Source organism: Podarcis bocagei, assembly GCF_964188305.1.
Source record: "Podarcis bocagei genome assembly, chromosome: 7".
Lineage (NCBI taxonomy): Eukaryota > Metazoa > Chordata > Lepidosauria > Squamata > Lacertidae > Podarcis > Podarcis bocagei.
This window is the reverse complement of record NC_138132.1, coordinates 83976378-83990251: the sequence shown is the minus strand read 5'-3', so window position 1 is coordinate 83990251 and position 13874 is coordinate 83976378. Positions and strand designations below refer to the sequence as shown.

The 13874-nt window shown below is 50.9% G+C and overlaps 1 protein-coding gene across 1 annotated transcript in view; it reads left to right on the top strand.

The window, feature by feature from the left end:
- Positions 1 to 13218, top strand: part of LOC308592050 (anoctamin-7-like) — a 28193-nt gene extending 14975 nt beyond the window's left edge. Inside the window, exons 14-23 of the mRNA XM_081203320.1 lie at positions 487 to 589; positions 885 to 996; positions 1793 to 1847; positions 3442 to 3539; positions 3744 to 3880; positions 5575 to 5780; positions 9310 to 9452; positions 9563 to 9653; positions 10305 to 10467; positions 12346 to 13218. Coding sequence (XP_081059446.1) covers positions 487 to 589; positions 885 to 996; positions 1793 to 1847; positions 3442 to 3539; positions 3744 to 3880; positions 5575 to 5780; positions 9310 to 9452; positions 9563 to 9653; positions 10305 to 10467; positions 12346 to 12377 — 1140 coding nt within the window. The 3' untranslated portion in view covers positions 12378 to 13218. The remainder of the gene's footprint in view (positions 1 to 486; positions 590 to 884; positions 997 to 1792; positions 1848 to 3441; positions 3540 to 3743; positions 3881 to 5574; positions 5781 to 9309; positions 9453 to 9562; positions 9654 to 10304; positions 10468 to 12345) is intronic.
- Positions 13219 to 13874: the final 656 nt, after the last annotated feature.

Below are 13874 nucleotides of genomic sequence, written 5' to 3'. Positions count from 1 at the left end.
GTATATGCAGTCAAAGTCTATCTCCCTCTCTCCCTCTCTCTCTCTCTCTCCCCCTCTTTCTGTTTTGCATTCTCTGGATATACATATAAAAAGTCCAGGCAGAATTCCCCCGCAGTTAGGGTTGGATTTTAGATTATAAGCCCCTCAGTGGCAGAGACCTGCCCCTCTCATCCTCTGCCGGGCACACTGGGCATTCAGAGATGCAGTAAGGGCTCCTCCACACTTCCCTTGCCCTGCTGCTCTTTCGTGCTCAGTTGGAGCAAACAGCAATTTGGGTTTTCTACGGATTGACGTTTGCTCCAATTTAGCACTAAAGAGAGGATTTTCCTTGTGTGTTGAGTTTGAGCCCAGGGGGTCTCTGTGGTCCCACACCCAGTATTTCTAGGCTATTGGGTTCCCCTTCTTCTCTGTGCGTTTTGAGGAGGGAGAGAATTCGCTGGTCTTTGGAGAGGACTGGGGCGGCGACGTTCGGTCTTTCCCCTGCAGGCGGGGAACATTGCTAACATCAGCAGCTGCATGGTGAACCTAGTGCTCATCCTCCTCATGAGTCAGGTCTACACCTCTCTGGCTGAGAAGCTCACCAGGTGGGGTGAGTCTGAGATGCCAACCCCCCACCCCACCCCGATTTCCCAGCAAGCCCAAACTCTGTCCCTATTTTGTCCCTGCACTGCCACTGCCAACTGTCTGAGCTCAGTTCATGAGGCTCCCTTTGTGCATGATGGGGCGGTGGCCTGCAAAATGCCCCTTGGGGATTTCTGGAGCATGAGCAGCTCCTATGCCATGGGGCTGGCTGCCCCCAAATCTCCCCTTCTCCTGCTCCTCCTCCTTCCTCTCTGGCCAACATGCCTCCCTGCCACCCTGTACTGGGCTGTCCCCTTTTGCAGAAATGCACCGGACTCAGACGCAGCATGAAGACGCCTTCACCTTCAAGGTCTTCATTTTCCAGTTTGTCAACTTCTACTCCTCCCCGTTCTACGTGGCCTTCTTCAAGGGCAGGTGAGGCTGCTAGTCTCTAGACCCCTTGCACAGGGGCAGGGAAACAACCCCAGAAAGCAGGGAGGGAGTGACTTCCCAGCCACAGAGCGCGAGGCCTGCTTCGCCGTGGCTGTGGCTACAAGGAGGCATAATAATAATAATAATAATAATAATAATAATAATAATAATAATAATAATAATAATTTATTATTTATACCCCGCCCATCTGGCTGGGTTTCCTCAGCCACTCTGGGTGGCTTCCAACAGAATATTAAAATACAATAACCTATTAAACATTAAAAGCTTCCCTAAACAGAGCTGCCTTGAGATGTCTTCTAAAAGTCTGGTAGTTGTTTTTCTCTTTGACATCTGGTGGAAGTGCGTTCCACAGGGCGGGCGCCACTACCAAGAAAGCCCTCTGCCTGGTTCCCTGTAACTTGGCTTCTCGCAGTGAGGGAACCGCCAGAAGGCCCTCAGCGCTGGACCTCAGTGTCTGGGCAGAACGATGGGGGTGGAGACGCTCCTTCAGGTATACTGGACCAAGGCAGTTTAGGGCTTTAAAGGTCAACCCCAACACTTTGAATTGTGCTCGGAAACGTACTGGGAGCCAGTGGCAGTGGCATGTCGTGCGGCTCCACCACTTGGGCTGGGCGCCCCCACTCCCCACTTCCTTTATGGCTTTGCCTTCTCCCCACGGGACTCTCAGCTTCCCCTGAGCTTTCCCAGTGCAGAGCTGAGAGTTGCCATTTTGAACGTTCCCCCATTGCGGGGGTGAGGCTTCCAAACACCAGGCAGACCCTTCTCTTTGTCCCAGCAGGTTTGTGGGGTATCCCGGCCAATATGGAAAACTCCTGGGCATGAGGAACGAAGACGTAAGTACCAGGGCAGGGGGCAAGTTTTCTCTCTTGCCTCGGTCTGGGCACTGCCCACCTGGCGGGCTCTGCATCCAGATGCTGGAGCCAGGCAGGTCCTTCTCCAAAGAGTTTGCTGCAGGTGTGTGTGTGTGTGTGCACGCGTACGTGTTTCGGTTTCTACTGCCGTCACCCCAGATCAAACCGTGTGTTTTTTTCTTTTTTTTAATCTGCAAGGTTCAACTTTAATTGGAGGGTTGTGATTTAAGAGCTTTGTTTTAGATTATTTTGGTTCTGGTTTCTGTTTTAGGTATTGGCATACCTACATACATACAGTGGTACCTCGGGTTAAGTACTTAATTTGTTCTGGAGGTCCGTTCTTAACCTGAAACTGTTCTTAACCTGGAGCACTACTTTAGCTAATGGGGCCTCCTGCTGCCGCTATGCCGCCAGAGCACGATTTCTGTTCTCATCCTGAAGCAAAGTTCTTAACCCGAGGTACTATTTCTGGGTTAGCGGAGTCTGTAACCTGAAGCGTATGTAACCTGAAGAGTATGTAACCCGAGGTACCGCTGTATATACATAATTTTTTTTTGTATGCCACCTTTGCTTAGTTCAAACCTTGCTCAAGGCAGCTCGCAGCATGAAAAAAATACATAACTACAACGTAACAAATGTAGTCATAAACAATAAACAGCATTGAAAACACAAAAAGAAACTGAACTATTTCCACATAAATCACAAAAAGATCTAAAATAGGGATACAAAAAAACCAGCATCAGCAACCTCCACAACAAAAGGTCCCAAACAACACTCCAGCCCAAGAGTGACAAACAAAGCATTAAAGATTTTTCAAAGCACCCAGAGTCCTGCCAGGCCTGTTTGGCTAAAGGCAGAATTGGTGAAGGAAAATTCTGCTTCTCCACATAACTGTGGCATTATGGGAAGTTCTTGCTTCTTTTCTCTGGCATTCTGGGAAGTCTCGCTTATAAGCTTTTCTCTGCTTCTGCACATACTGTACAACCTGTTCCAAAGACCAAGACATTCCCTCATTTCCCTAGACTGCTCAGTTCATCTTAAGTTCATGAAAACCGCTATGATCTGTTCTTAATGCATAGCTGACCACATCTACGGAATTCAATTATTATATTCTTTCATGTTATGATCAATCATTAGTAATTGTTTTAGTCATGCTATATCAATCTTTAGTTATAATTTAATTAGGAGGTTTCATGCCTGTCTAGTTCTGTGCTCCTTTTCCCAGCCTTTAATCTATTGGTGATTAATGTCTATACGTAATCCTCGCCTTGCACTTGTGTGAACCAATCAGCAACAAGTTGCTTTGTGTTTGTATCAACCAATCAGCCAGAAGCACACCTGTGGCAATGTTTGTAATATTCAATAAAAGAGAGTTCTCGGGGCTTGCTCCAAGAGACGCCTCTCACATGACACCTGCTACTCGTCTGTCGTGGTTTCATTCCAACAAATTGGGATGTCTTCTTTTCGGGTGGAAATGGTCCCTCTGGGAACTGTTTCCTTGGGGCACAGGGTTTCCAGACTCGCTCCCTAGAGCTCTGCTGACGTCCTCTCCCCCCCCCCCCCCTTCTCCCTGCAGTGCGGTCCTGGCGGGTGCCTGATTGAGCTAGCCCAGCAACTCTTCATCATCATGGTGGGGAAGCAGATTGTCAGCAACATCCAGGAGTTTCTGATTCCGTGAGTTGCCAGCTGCAGGGAGGAGAAGGAAGACCTGGCAGGTCTAGAGAACGACTGGGAGGTCCAGGGGGATGCTCACTCTATGCAATTCCAGCCATGGAAACAGAGCACCCCACAAAACCTAATGTTTTCGGGGGGGTCCCTTTCAATGGGAGCCCCTCTCTCCTGCTCCAATGCCTCTCTTGTCCACTTCTTCCCCTGCAGGAAACTGAAATCCTGGCGCCAGAAGAGGAAGCTGGCTCGGGTGCGAGGGGGTCAGATCTGCCAGGAGCCCAAGCGCTGGGAGGAAGATTATGAACTGATTGAGTGCGAAGGCCTCTTTGAGGAGTACCTGGAGATGGGTAAGCGGGAGGGAGGGCGGAGCCGGTTTGGGTTCTTACCCTGCGCAAGCCAGTCCATTTTCCGATCGCTTTCCCTTTTGCAAAATGTCCTGTCTTTTGTGGGGTCGCCGGTTCGTTGCATGAGAACTCCCAGGCCGCTGTAATGGCCCAGTTGCTGGGATGCGACTGGTTCCCAGGCAAAAACGAGGCTGGGAAGTGTTGCGTTCTGAAGGCAAAGGAAAGGTGTGCTGGTGGTTTAAAAGAATATGGAAAAATGGGATTTTTAATAGGTAAAAATTTAATGTTATAATATATTAAGATTAAAGATCAGGATAATAAGGAGGGAAAGGAATTGCTGAACTAATAAATTGAACTGGAATACAAAAAAAGGAGGTATGAGGAGGTCCGGGAAATAAGTAAATGAAAGATAAGTGATGTAAAGATGGAATTATTTTTAACTGTTTTTTATTTCCTATTTTTTCTTTTTTCTTTTTCATCATGTAATACTGTGAAAACTTTAATAAATATTTATAAAATAAAAAAAGGAAAGGTGTGCTGGTCCTGGGGGGTTACCGTGCGGCGTGGTCCGAGTCCAGTCCGAGGTCGAGGGTGTGGTATGGGGACTGTCCATCAAGGCTGAAGCTGGGTCCAAGGCAAGGAGTCGGGTGAGGTCAGGAACTCTGGCAGAAGAGCAGGACAGGGTGCCGGCAGGAACAGGCTACCAACAATGTTGCTCCCGCAACCTGGGACTGGGCTGGCTGGCTTTTATCTGCCCTGAGGCATAGGGTGGCCCCGGTCCACAGGTGACTCGCCTCTCCTGGCCTGGAGGTGAGCACTCCTGTGAGAACTTAGTTCCTTCCGCCTCTCTGCCCTGAGCCTCTGCAGCTCAGGAGGGGCTGGAGGGTTACCGGACCCAGAGGCAACCTCACCTTCCCCTGACAGGGCTGAGAGTGGAGCACCTGCAGGCAATGGGTCCTCGACCTCCGGAGGCAGAGCAGATTCAGCTGGTGTCTGCTCCTGAGGATTCGGCACAGGTGAGGACCCTTCAGGTTCAAGCCCCAGCCCCAGCTCAGCTGGTCCTGGAGGCGGGGACTCCTGTGCAGGCTGGGATTCCTCAGGTTCAGCCTCTGAATCCAATTCCCAGGCCATCACAAAAGGATTGGACCCTGATTAATAAAATAGACGCGAGGCTTGGCCAGCAAGACTCTGGGAGGAAGTGCGACTCTCACCACCCCCTGACCGAGGTCGTTTTATTCACAAAATAACTTTTTACACAGTGTTCGTAAGAACCAATCAGATTTCCTCTGAGCATTTCAGAAAACCCCACGTGGGGACAAAACCAGATCAGAGGAAGCCTCTTAAATACAAAGAACTACTTGAGCATGCATACATGTTTTAGGGTAAATAAAACAGGAATCGAGGAGCAATGCATTTAGCAAACCCCGGAGGTCGTAAACAGGAAAGAGAAAGATAGGCATTTACCACTTCCATGTGAACTTTCCTGACACAATGGCTTGCTTCATTTTTTGTAATTCCTCATAGCAATCCCACCTGACCACCACAGGGAAGTGGAGATCGCTCCGTTCTCCTTCTGCCACCCCAGCTCCAGCTCGGAGCTGTACGTCAGGGGCCGCCAATGCCAGCCTCCATTCTGCCCCCTTCCTTTGGGGAGGCTTGTCGATCTAACCCTGATGAACTTCCCTGCTCTCCCTCAGTACTCCAGTTTGGCTTCATCACCATTTTCGTGGCTGCCTTCCCGCTGGCTCCGCTCTTCGCCCTGCTCAACAACTGGGTCGAGATCCGCCTGGACGCCCAGAAGTTCGCCTGCGAGTATCGGCGCCCCGTGGCCGAGCGCGCCCAAGACATCAGCGTCTGGTTCTTCATCCTGGATGTCCTGGCCCAGATCTCCGTCATCGTCAACGTGAGTCTGGAAGGAACTCAATAACCCACCCCACCCATGAACCCACGAAGCTCCGAGATTGGGGCAGGGGGCTTCTCCACCCAGCAGCCCTTCCCCCCCAAAGCAGCTGGCCCCCAAGCCAAGTCCAAGACGAGTGGCTGCTGGTAGGGGCTGCAGAAGCCCAAAAGGGAAAGCATTTCATCACAGAAGCATAGAATAGCAGAGTTGGAAACAGAGTTATTCAATTTTTTTGACTTCCATCAATCACATCTGAAAATTTTCCAATCTTTTCCACTTAATTTACATTTCTTACTTTCACTATTACATTTAAATATCATAACTAATATCTCTCTTCTTTCTTTTCTTTGCAATATTTCGTATATTCCTCCTTACAAAACCTCTTCTAGTCCTACTAGCGTAATTTGTTGATTACAGTTGCTCTTCAAATAATTTGTATATTTCTTCCAATCTTCTGTGAATCTCTGGTCCCGCAGGTTTCAAATCCTTCCTGTCATTTTGTCCAATTTTGCATAGTCCATTAATTTCGTCTGCCATTCTTCTTTCGTTGGTATTTCTTCTTGCTTCCATTTCTGGGCCAACAATACTCTTGCTGCTCTTGTTGCGTATAAAAACAGTTTAATGCCCTGTCTATTAATGTCCTCACTTATAATACCAAGTAAAAAATGCTTCTGGTCTTTTTAAAAATGTATATTTCAACATCTTTTTCATCTCATTATATATCATTTCCCAGAAGTTTTTTACTTTCTTACATTCCCACCACATATGATAAAATGATCCTTCTTTTTCTTTACATTTCCAACATTTATTACTTGTCATATACATTTTAGCTAATTTCACAGGTGTAATATACCATCTATACATCATTTTCATCATATTCTCTTTCAAAGCATTACATGCTGTAAATTTTATTCTTTTTCCCCACAACCTCTCCCATTCTTTTAGCTACATATTGTATCCAAAATCTTTTGCCCAGGGTACCATAACCGATTTCACAGCTCTTAATTTTATTCTAGCTGCACCTCGAGGTGTGACAGGGCCCCTAGATCTGTAGCGTTCCCAAAGCAAGGAAGGCTTGGACTCTGATTAATAAAATATACACGAGGCTTGACCAGCAAGACTCTGGGAGGAGTGCCAATAATAATTCCTCTCCACCCCTCGGCCCAGGTCGTTTTATTCACAAAAGAACTTTTTGCACAGTGTTCGTAAGAACCAATCAGATTTCCTCTGAGCATTTCAAAAACCCCACGTGGGGACAAATTTAAAACTACAAAGAGCTAATTTCCTACTTGAGCATGCATACATAGTTCAGAGTAAATAAAACAGCACTACAGGAATGCATTCAGCAAAACCCCGGAGGTCATAAACAGGCAGGCAGGAAAGGAAGGAAGGAAGGAAGGATGGCAAGGAAAGAGTATTTGCCATCTCCTTGTGAACTCTCTTCCTGGCCCTTAAGATCTATCTAAAGATTAACAGACTACATCAAAGTAACCTACTATCTTTATGTACTGAGGATGCCCGGTGAAGCAACTGGCCTGTGTTTAGAATGCTTATACAGTGGTGCCCCGCAAGACGAATGCCTCGCAAGACGGAAAACCCGCTAGACGAAAGGGTTTTCCGTTTTTGAGCTGCTTCGCAAGATGATTTTCCCTATGGGCTTGCTTTGCAAGATGAAAACGTCTTGCGAGTGTTCCGATTTTTTTCCGCTTCCCCCCCTTTTTCTAAGCCGCTAAGCCGCTAATAGCCTTTTAGCCGCTAATCCGCTAAGCCTTTAATAGCCGCTAAGCCTTTAATAGCGCTAAGCCGCTAATAGGGTTGCTTCGCAAGACGAAAAAACCGCTAGACAAAGAGACTCGCGGAACGGATTAATTTCATCTTGCGAGGCACCACTGTACGTGCCTGTCAGGTGCAGAGGCTTGTGGGATTTGATCAGAAACTACTGTCAGTGAATCAAACCCAGTCAACGCAATGCTTTCATTGTGAGTCAAGGACCCGCCCACCGCATAGGATTATAGTAAGACAAACAGACACATTATTTTAGGTTAATGGGCAAAATTAGGCCACAACTTTTATTGGTTACAGCATGTGAGTAGTATTGGTTTAGGCATTGGATGATACCAGACTCCACCCTGCACAGCCAGGAGTAATATCAGGGTTAACAACCAATGGGAGGAGCTTGTTGATGCAAATACAACTGGAAGCTCCCCCATGACGTCACTGGGGGTTGTGCCATGGCCCTAGCCACCAGCAGGGCATCGGACAGGATTGGATTCCTTTAACGGAATACCCAAAAGAGGAGGGGTAGATGATGGCCCGTACCCAGTCCTCCAACACAGCACACATATTCCAGTGCCTAACCGCCAATACCAGAAAGTTGTGACGAATTGCTACGAGGTAGGCGAAAAATCCAAGAGGCTGGTGCCAATTTGCCAAATGGATAAAAAAGTCATAGAATCATAGAGTTGGAAGAGACTACAAGGGCCATCGAGTCCAACCCCCTGCCAAGCAGGAAACACCATCAGAGCACTCCTGACATATGGTTGTCAAGCCTCTGCTTAAAGACCTCCAAAAGAGGAGACTCCACCACACTCCTTGGCAGCAAATTCCACTGTCAAACAGCTCTTACTGTCAGGAAGTTCTTCCTAATGTTTAGGTGGAATCTTCTTTCTTGTAGTTTGGATCCATTGCTCCATGTCCGCTTCTCTGGAGCAGCAGAAAACAACCTTTCTCCCTCCTCTATGTGACATCCTTTTATATATTTGAACATGGCTATCATATCACCCCTTAACCACCTCTTCTCCAGGCTAAACATGCCCAGCTCCCTTAGCTGTTTCTCATAAGGCATCGTTTCCAGGCCTTTGACCATTTTGGTTGCCCTCCTCTGGACACGTTCCAGTTTGTCAGTGTCCTTCTTTAACTGTGGTGCCCAGAACTGGACACAGTACTCCAGGTGAGGTCTGACCAGAGCAGAATACAGTGGCACTATTACTTCCCTTGATCTAGATGCTATACTCCTATTGATGCAGCCCAGAATTGCATTGGCTTTTTTAGCTGCCGCGTCACACTGTTGGCTCATGTCAACAGTGTCCTACCTGGCCCCTTGGGCAACCAAGGCAACCAAACGAAATCCATAGCAAGGTCAATACGCAAAAGAAGCTGACCTAAGAGGGAGGGAGGGCAGGAGATCCGAAGAAAACAGGAACAGACTGGGAGCAGAGCGCTGCCACGCCGTTTGAATGCAGCAAGCCCCGCCCACCAGTCGGCCCTATTGGTTGGCTGGGAGGCTTGGCCGCGGCAGCAGAAGCAATCAGGAGCAGGGAGCTGAGCACGCCTCCCTGCCTCATTGGGAAGCTTCTCCCGCTCACAATCCCTCCCCTCTGGGAGGAGGAGAGGCCTTGCTGACACAAATGGCTTGCTCCATCTTTCATAATTCCTCATAGCAATCACACCTGACCCCCACACTCTGGATATTTGCACCCCTACATAGATCACCCATTCCCCCCCCAATATGAGTCTTCTTGTCTCCCCACAGGCCTTCCTCATTGCCTTCACGTCGGACTTCCTCCCTCGCCTCCTGTACCAATACGAGTACGACAGCCACCTGCGCGGCTACGTGAACTTCACCCTGGCCTATGCCCCGCCGAGTTTCGTGGACGGCAACCACACCATGTGCCGGTGAGAGCAGAGACCTCGCTCCCCCCCCCCGCACAGCCCCAGGGAATGCATCCTGGCACACACATGCACGCCCAGCCCTGTTGACCCACGGAAATGGCATCTCCCCCCAGGTACAAGGCCTTCCGCGACCCCCATGGAAGCCAAACTCTCTTCTACTGGAAGCTGCTAGCTATCCGCCTGGGCTTCATCATTGCCTTCGAGGTGAGCGTCTTGAGGGGGATGTAGCTTAGTGGTAGGGCAGCCGCCCTGCATGCAGAAGGTCCTGGGTTCAAGCCCCGCCGGCAGCATTTCCAGGTTGGGCTGGGGGGAAACTTGCCTGCCTGAAATCCTGGAGAGCCGCTGCTGCCAGTCCGTGTAGGCAGCACAGAGGCAGGTGGACCCAAGGGTTTGACTCAGTATGGGGCTGAGGGGACATAAGCACATGGTAGGGCTAGCAGAAGGGCAGCTGGCGCTGATAAGTGGGGGGAAATGAAGTTGGTGTCCTGCCTGGGGCAAGTGGCTGTATTTATGACTATTTACGTGGGTGGCGCTGTGGGTTAAACCAGAGCCTAGGACTTACCGATCAGAAGGTGGGTGGTTCGAATCCCCGCAACAGGGTGAGCTCCCGTTGCTCGATCCCAGCTCCTGCCAACCTAGCAGTTCGAAAGCCCATCAAAGTGCAAGTAGATAAATAGGTACCACTCCGGCGGAAGTTCCATCTTAAATTGCTGATCAGAGTGGCCCGAGTGGCATTCCCTTTCAAACCAAGCCTCAGTTTTCCCGTCTGTGGCATGGGGAGAATAACACAGCGTCACAAAGAGCCGTGGAGGCCCCTGGCGCCCCTAACCACCGGACTTTCCTCCCGGCTCCCAGCATGTGGTCTTCTTCTGCCTGCGCCTCATTGACTGGCTGGTCCCAGACGTCCCCGAGTCCCTGGAGGTGAAGATCAAGCGGGAACGCTACCTGGCCAAGCAGGCTCTGGCCGACAACCAGGATGTGCTGCTGACGGTGAGTGGCGACTCCTCCCCCTCGCCAGGTCAGTTTGCGAAAGAAGCACCTGCCTGTCCGTGCCGTCTTCTTGTTGCAACACCAGAAACCCAGGAGCAGGAGCAGAGCGCAGAGGTGGGGTCTGCAGGAGGGGATTCTTCCACACAAACCCAGCCTGCTCCACTCCCAAACGTGTTGCCTTGTGAGGAGGCGAGGTCCACTCTTGGTCCTTGCTCCCCATTCATTAGGGATGGGTGGAGGCTTGGTAGGATGTCCACAGAGAAGAGCACCTCTGGGCATAGGCAGAGTGCATTGCCTTTGCTCTCGGCACATCCAGGGCAAGGGGCTAGGGCGTCTCCACCGGAAGGTGTGGCTGACAAAACCAGAACTTCTTTCTGCATATTTGCTACACTCCCACAGTTGTGGAAGAGTTTGAGACTCTTTGGGCCTGAGAGAAGAGAGAGAGAGAGGTTGGATAGCCCCTTTTCCTCGCCCTCCCCTCCTGTGCCTTCCTGACCAATTCTCACTCCTCCTCGGTGCGTGAGAGGCGACAAGGAATCAGGAGTTCATCCCGCCTGGACAAGGCTGAGGAGCACCAGGGAGACCGCGTGCTAGAGTCTCTGGGCCTTCTGGGGACTGGCATAGCCACGAATCCGCTGCCCACAGAATCCTCTTGCTGCAAGAGAAGCCCCTCTGTGCCTGGGCGGGGGGGGGGGGGGGCCTGCAGTTGGCAGCCAACAATCCCTGTTTCCCTTTCTGAAACGAAGCCCTGCCCCTGTTACTGGGTAGCTGTGCGCCATCTGTGTTGTCGTGCTGTGGTGTGTCCGGTGTTGTGTTCCAGGCCGTCCCACAAATTGTTTCTTCTCCATGGCAGTGTGGTTGTCCATTCCCAGTCACTGGCACGGCCCAGTGACCTTGTGCTGGGTGTGGGCATGTTGTCCCGCTGCCACACTGGCTGTGTCACACGGAACCGCCGTGCCTCAGTGGCGCTTGGTCCATGAGACACCGTCCTCCATCTGCAACCCAGCCACATCTCAGGGTCACTGCCCCCCTACTCACTGCTGCCAAACCATCGCTCTTTTGCAGTTGCGATTTCTTGGTATGGCAACAAAATTAGGTTGTTCAGTTTAAGTGGATCTGGCCCTCTTGTTCAAGGATCCCCCTTCCCCCCGGAGGCCTGTCTTCACTTGAGCAGAGTCTGAGAGTGCTGGGCCCCAGGACCTATTTGTTGAGGCCAAGGCTGAGCCCTGGGCAAAGAACTAAGCAGGAACCAAGGTGGGGAGGGTTTCAGGCCAATGGAAATAAGAGCCACAGAACCCACAGGCAGCCAAAATGGCGCCCTCAATGTGGGGCTGGACTCCCAGTTCCAGTCGGTCCCTTCAACCAGCATGGCCAATGCTCAGGGACGCAGCTTTGAGCCGCAGCCCAGCAACATTTGGAAGCTGCCCTGGGCCTCTGTGCTTTGGGGCGGATCTACACTCACTGTTTTTAACGTTAAGGAAGGGTTAAGGAATTGCTTTGATAACATATATGGACACATTACATCCTACTTTTAACACTCGTAATGTGTTATTAAAATGTGACACCAGAGCAGCCAGCAGGAGGGAGACAGGGTTTTGACCGGGGGGGGGGGGAACCAAGGTAAAAAACGCTTTAATTCACAAGTATGTCCTGTGACGTTTTAGAACGATAGATCTGATATCGTTCTAATAATGTTAAGCAGGTCAGAGTAGATCCAGCCTTGGAACAGCTTCTGGCAGAAACCTGAAAGCGCCTCATCCCGATTGGTCAGAAAAAGAAACTTTCCTCTTTGTCCCCTGACTGCCGCTCCTGGTTCCCACAAACCTCTGAACCTGCTGTCCTGGTTTTATATATTGGCGGTTACTGTTATTATTACCTCTTCCTCCTTTTCCTCCTCCCTATACAGCAAGCAGCCTTTTACCCAGCAGCGTGAACTAGCGCCCCCCGCAGGTGCAGCCACTTCAGACCACACACATCGGCCCTGATGAAGAGGAGGCGCAGCCAAGGCAATGGAGGAAGGATTCCCAGAGGGCTCCGTCAGTGGCACAAACTCAGCCAAGAGTCTCGTGGCTCCTTCAAGGACCAGGAAGGTGGGCAAGAGAGGCTGGGCTCGTGGGGTGCTGAGGGTTGCATGCCCTTTGCACCCCCCGCCACTGCTACAATGAGGGCCACTTTGCTTCTGTGGCTGTCCTGAGGCCCTCCTGCCTAGCCTCTCTTCGCCTTCCCCTCTCGACCTTTTTCCTGCTCCTCAGAGATGGACCGCAGGGACTGTGGAAATGGCATCGCCAACCATTTCCCCAGCCCAAGTTCCTTTCCAACCCAAAGGGAAGGGCTGATCCTTCTTCTGACGGCTTGGAGGACAGGCTGGCTTGTGTGGCCCCCTCCTTCCCAAGGCCATTGTCTCCCAGAAGCCTTTGCTTCACTTGAGGACAGCAGCGGGCGTTTCGGCAGCAGTGTCTCCTAGGCCAAGGAGGGAGGAGGCCGGGGTTGCACTTTTGCAGGCAAGGTCCTCTGCGGAGGGTTTCTAGCACAGATCCCTGGTAAGAGGGATCGCATCCGCAATATTGATCCAGTGTGTTGTGGAAGAGCCATTCCCGCCGCCACAGGCTGCTTCGAGAACTCACGCTTTCCGTGTTAAGATGTGTGGAAACGCCGTCCCCGCTGCAAAACCGAGCGACTGTGCTGTTTTGCTCACCTGCCTCAGGGGTTTGTGGAAGGGATGCCCTTAGATTGCAGGAACGGTGTTCTCCTGGGAGCCTTGAGGACCATACCCATGCATGCTGAATATTGTTCATGTTTTGATCCTGCCCAAGGGGAAGCGAGGAAGTGGAAGGAGGTTGGAAGCAGGGCCCCTCCTCAAACAGAAACACTGGGCGCCTTCCACAAGAGCATCATCGGCCGACTCACTTTTTACAGTGCACCCACACAACGTGGCTGTTGAATTGTTGCGTTCCTGTGTCTTCTGTGCTTGCGTCCCCGCCAACACCTGACCTTTCCGGACTGGCAAAGTGCAAGTGAGACTTGGAAGAGGGGCTCCTTTGCCTTGAGTTAGAAGCTTCCTGCTGTTTGCGGTTTCTTGCTCTGCTTTCTGTTCAACCTCTCGGTGCCACATCCGGGGCTGCGCGGAACTACCATCTTAATCCCACGCCCTCCAGATTGTGGAAAAGCAACGCCTCAAGAGTGCTGAAAGACCCTCAAACGGAGGACCCTCTGGGAGTATCATGGCTAAGCAGGGAATTCGAAGCCAAGTCTACACCTAGCATTCTGTGTCCGCTGATCCTGTGGTTGGGCTGGTCCGGAAGGACTCTGGAAGTCTGGCTGACCGTTGAGTGTCACCCAGGCCTTCCCAGGCAGCTAGAGCAACAGGCAAGGGACATTTTCATCCGAGGAGCAGAGGAACCAAGATGGGCAGCCCTGGTAGCAGCTAGCACAGGA